General features: G+C 39.9%; 1 protein-coding gene and 1 non-coding gene across 2 annotated transcripts; one reads left to right on the forward strand and one right to left on the reverse strand.

Moving 5' to 3' along the window:
- Nucleotides 1–2,856: 2,856 nt before the first annotated feature.
- Nucleotides 2,857–4,176, forward strand: LOC133806221 (uncharacterized). The gene is made up of 2 exons (XM_062244347.1): nt 2,857–3,339; nt 3,382–4,176. Exons 1-2 carry the CDS (start codon nt 2,857–2,859, stop codon nt 4,174–4,176), a joined length of 1,278 nt encoding a protein of 425 aa, XP_062100331.1.
- On the reverse strand, nt 3,124–3,230 carry LOC133807531 (small nucleolar RNA R71). The gene has a single exon (XR_009879438.1). It is a non-coding gene; the product is annotated as a small nucleolar RNA R71 (small nucleolar RNA).
- Nucleotides 4,177–4,747: the final 571 nt, after the last annotated feature.

Raw genomic sequence — 4,747 nt, forward strand, 5'->3', positions numbered from 1 at the left:
ACACTTGTTGGAGGCGTGGGAGGAGGTTTCCTCCTTCTTTGACCTTGTACAATCACTACCCTTTGGTCCTTATACAACCACTACCCCTATGTCCTTGTACAATCACTACCCTTCTAACCCTGTATGAACACTACTCATTTGACGTAGTAAGGCCACTACTCTTCTGATCGATGTGTCTAGTTTGTATTCATAGTACTCAAGCCTTCTTCATACATTTCCTTATCCATGTCTTGGCATGCCCTTGAGAGCTTGAGTTCAAGGCGTTCATAGGTCGAGGTTAGGGAGGTACCTTGAGCTCTCCTCAAGGCCGCATGGCCACAAGCCTTAGGATGGTCTTAAGGTTGTATTCTAAGGTTAGTAGGGCTCTCAAGACCATATTCTTAGCTTCCAAAGGGTCCTAAATACGCTCTACGGTCCTGGGAGGGTTGGACCCTGATATTGCACTTCAGGGGGCCCTAAACTCGCCCCCTATGCTTGCTGCCCAAGTTTAGCTTGCCCCCCAGGTCGCCCCTTGGTGAGTTCGCCCCCTAAGCTCACCCCTAGGATCCTAGGGGATGTGAGATGGGTCTTTGTGTCTCCTCCAACCCTTTTGAAGTACCTCTTGGTTATTTTCTCCTTCCTTGGCTTCTCTTGTCATTTTTCCATATTCACACTAGCCTTGTAATCTATAAGGAGACTCCCTGCATCTTTTTGTAGATTATTTGTGACGCCTCATCGCAGGGGAAAATATCGGTGGACAGAGATGATGCCTTGTAATCTTTGGTGTAGTACATTGATTTGAACTAAGTTGAAAATGGAAAGGTTCCATGGCTTTTCTCTTGTCTTGGTATGAAATCCTACACTTTTTTATGTAAGATTGATAACTCTATATTTTAGAGTTATTAATTGAGCTTTTGGACTTAAAAATTTAAGTGAAATAGAGTGTTTGTGCTATTATAGTGTGGTTTTAGTCATTTTGTCTCTTAACTTTGTTTGTGTAGTTTGTTTTAATTAATGATAACTCTTGTGGAAAATAATGGAATTATGTTCTAAAAAAAGGTGGAACCTATTTTGAAGGCATAACGAGAGGGTGCTTGGAAAGCTTAGTGAAGCATGTGTAAGGAAATCATATTGAAGCTGAAATTCTGGCAATTATTGCAACATCAGTCAACTTTGCTGCAGCAAATTGTGGGCAGCCAGCAACATAAAGTCTGCACACTTGGCATGTACTTAGATGAGAAGGAAAGGAGCTGCAAAATTCTGAAAAGGCAAAGGATGTGGTCCCCCACGTGTAGAGAGAGAAGGGGAGGGTTTATACCCTTTGTGAGCCTAAAAAGATATCATCTTCTTCTCCAAGAAAAAAAAAAGAGAACCAGCCGCCCATGCTCCATTGAAGAGACTTTTCTGCATTTTTTGAGCTGAAATCATCAAGAAGAGAAGAGGAAGGAGAAGGAAGATAGAAGAAGAAGAAGAAGAAGAGTTAGAAGACAAATAATAGAATATCTCTATCAATTTGGCTTGTTTTTCTAAACTCCACTTTCATATAATTTTATTTTCTTTTTCTTTCTTCCTTGAACTCTTGAGATAATGTTGAATGTTTATTGTGGTGACTTAGGTATTTTTACTATGACTTAAATTGTTTGTGTTAGAGATATTGATGAACCCTAATTTGTAATTACCCCCAAAGTGTTGGTTGTTTTATGAAAATTTTCTCTTGTTCATTTGAGCTATTTTTATTGTGTAAATCTCTTGCTTGAGAATGATCAACTTAGGTGAGAGACAAGCTAGTTTTAATTCCGGAAGGGTAAAAAAAATTAGTGGAAATGCTTGATTGATGCATGTTGATACTTTTGTTATTGATTAGTGAATAACTTAGGAATATTTTATTCACCTTGCAAACTTGAAGGATTGATGCTTGGAATTATGTTCTTGAAATTAAATTTAGCATAGGAATATGTGAATCTAATTGATGGAACTTTAACATGAGCATTTGGAAAAATGGCATGTGCATTAAATTGGAATTCCTAGTTACAAGAGAACTTTGCTATGAACTTTGTTGCAACATCAGGGGCAAAACTACAAATTAGGGGGAATTGATATGCCTAACTTTTATCATCGTAGTAATCACAATTTGTCATTTTCTAGCTTTATTGTTAAAAGCCTATTTTACTTCTCTTGTTTAGTTCTTCTTGTTCTTTAGTTCAATTGATTAAGTCATAAAAAAAAAAGGGATAGTTAATTGTACCCCAAATTGTTTGATGATGATTTTTACAATATTTGTTTGGCAATCCTTCATGAGACGATAAAAATTACTTTCATTATATTACTTGTTCAACGATTGTGTACACTTACACACACTTAGGAAAATCTGCAACAAGTTTTTGGCGCCGTTGTCGGGGATTGCTTAAAGTCAATTATTATAAAGTTGATTATCTTGCAATTTGATTTAATTTTTCTTTCTTTTGTGCTAACTCGGGTGATTCTCGTGCAATTTCAGGTTTATACAGTGTATGAACGAGAATCAAGACCCTAAACTACTTCCCATTGATCTAGAAATCGAGCGTACCTTTAGAAGAAGGCGAAGAATACAAAAGTCAAAAAGGGAAGTAATAGTGATGGATGTTGAGCAAGGGGCTCAACAGGGAGCTACCCAGAGGGCAACAAATCTATCAGGAGTCGCCCATGATCCACCAGTAAATATAGCAGGAGTTGCTCAAGATCGAGTAGCTCAAGGGGGAGTAGCTGCCAACAATGGGCAAAATGCAGTTATTCAGGCATCGTGCTATCAGGCAATATGCTCTCCCCCTCTTCAATGAGCTCAATTCAGGCATCGTCAGACTAGAAATTCAGGCACCATAGTTTGAATTGAAGCCAGTCATGTTCCAGATGCTTCAAACTGTGGGTCAGTTTAGTGGGATGCCAACAGAGGATCCTCACCTTCACCTTCGCTTGTTCATTGAAGTAAGTGACTCTTTCAAGCTGCCCGGAGTGACAGAGGATGCATTGAGACTAAATTTGTTCCCATACTCCTTGAGAGATAGAGCCAGAGCTTGGTTGAACTCCTTGCCATCTGATTCTGTGAGTACTTCGCAAGAGTTGGCTGAGCGGTTTTTGATGAAGTATTTTCCTCCCACTAAAAATGCCAAGCTTCGCAATGAGATTACTTCATTTCAACAACTTGATGAAGAATCCTTATATGAGGCATGGGAGCGGTTTAAGGAGTTGTTACGCAAATGCCCTCACCATGGCATTCCTCATTGCATCCAAATGGAGACCTTCTATAACGGTCTTAACGCTCATACTAGGATGGTGGTTGATGCTTCAGTGAATGGGGCTCTTCTTGCTAAGTCCTATAATGAGGCATATGAAATCCTTGAGAGAATATCCAACAACAACTATCAGCGGCCCACTTCTAGATTGTATACCGGTAGAAAGGTGGCCGGTATTCATGATGTAGATGCCATCACTTCTTTGGCGGCCCAAGTATCTTCTATTTCTAATATGCTCAAGACAATGAATATGGGGATGAATCAATCAATGGGGCAGCCTATGGGGACACAAATGGGGCAAATGGAGAGCATTTCTTGTGTGTATTGTGGTGAGGGTCATACTTTTGATAACTGTCCTTCTAATCTGGCAACTGTATGTTATATGGGGAACCAAAATAGGAATGGTCCTTATTCTAATTCCTACAACCCATCATGGGGGCAACACCCCAATTTTTTATGGAGTAATCAAGGAGTTGGCCCTATTAATCCTTCGATGCCTCCAAGACCAAATTTTCCACCAGGTTACCCCCCTCAAGCACAACAACAAAGACCACAACAACAAACAATGCAATCTAGCTCTCTTAAGAACATGTTGAAGGAATATATAGTGAATAATGAAGCCATGATTCAGAGCCAAGCGGTTTCATTGAGGAACTTAGAAAACCAAGTTGGGCAACTATCTAATGAGCTTATAAATAGACCCCACGGTACACTGCCAAGTGATACCGAGAATCCAAGGAGTATGGGGAAGGAAAATTGTAAAGCTGTCACTTTGAGGAGTGGAAAAGAGTTGGAGAAGGACAAGACCGAGTCTGGGCATGAGGATGAGCCTTCTTCAATCCAAATAAATGAGGAACTCCAAAAAGATGTTGAACTTCCTAGTGCACAAAAATCTGCCTCTGCCCAGAATGTTGCAGGGATGCCGTAGCATTGTCAACTAGCAAGCTCAATTCAAAGAAGCCACCTCCATTTCCTCAACATTTTCAGAAGCAAAAGTTGGATTCTCAATTCAAGAAGTTTCTAGATATGTTGAAGCAGTTGCATATCAACATCCCACTGGTAGAGGCACTTGAGCAAATGCCTAACTATGTAAAATTCATGAAAGATATTCTTACAAGGAAGAGAAAGTTAGGAGAATTTGAGACAGTGGCTCTTACCAAGGAATGTAGCTCATTCTTGCAAAACAAGCTGCCACCGAAGATGAAAGATCCTGGGAGTTTCACCATTCCATGTACCATTGGTAATTCTTATTGTGGCATGGCATTATGTGACTTGGGTGCTAGTATAAATCTTATGCCTATGTCTGTGTATAGACAATTGGGGAATGGTGAAGTCCGACCTACCACAGTGACTCTACAACTTGCAGATAGATCTCTTGCTTATCCAGATGGGAAGATTGAGGATGTCTTGGTAAAAGTTGATAAGTTTATTTTCCCAGTTGATTTCATTGTGTTGGATTATGAGGCAGACAGGGAGGTACCAATCATTCTAGGGAGGCA

This window comes from Humulus lupulus, chromosome X, assembly GCF_963169125.1.
Source record: "Humulus lupulus chromosome X, drHumLupu1.1, whole genome shotgun sequence".
In the NCBI taxonomy this organism is placed as follows: Eukaryota; Viridiplantae; Streptophyta; class Magnoliopsida; order Rosales; family Cannabaceae; genus Humulus; species Humulus lupulus.

What these genes read in the sequence shown, in the direction of transcription:
- LOC133806221 (XM_062244347.1), top strand. Translation starts at nt 2,857, where the DNA reads ATGTTCCAGATGCTTCAAACTGTGGGTCAGTTTAGTGGGATGCCAACA. An exon ending in TTGCTAAGTCCTATAATGAG is followed by an intron (nt 3,340 to 3,381) that starts GCATATGAAATC and finishes AACAACTATCAG; the next exon opens with CGGCCCACTTCTAGATTGTA.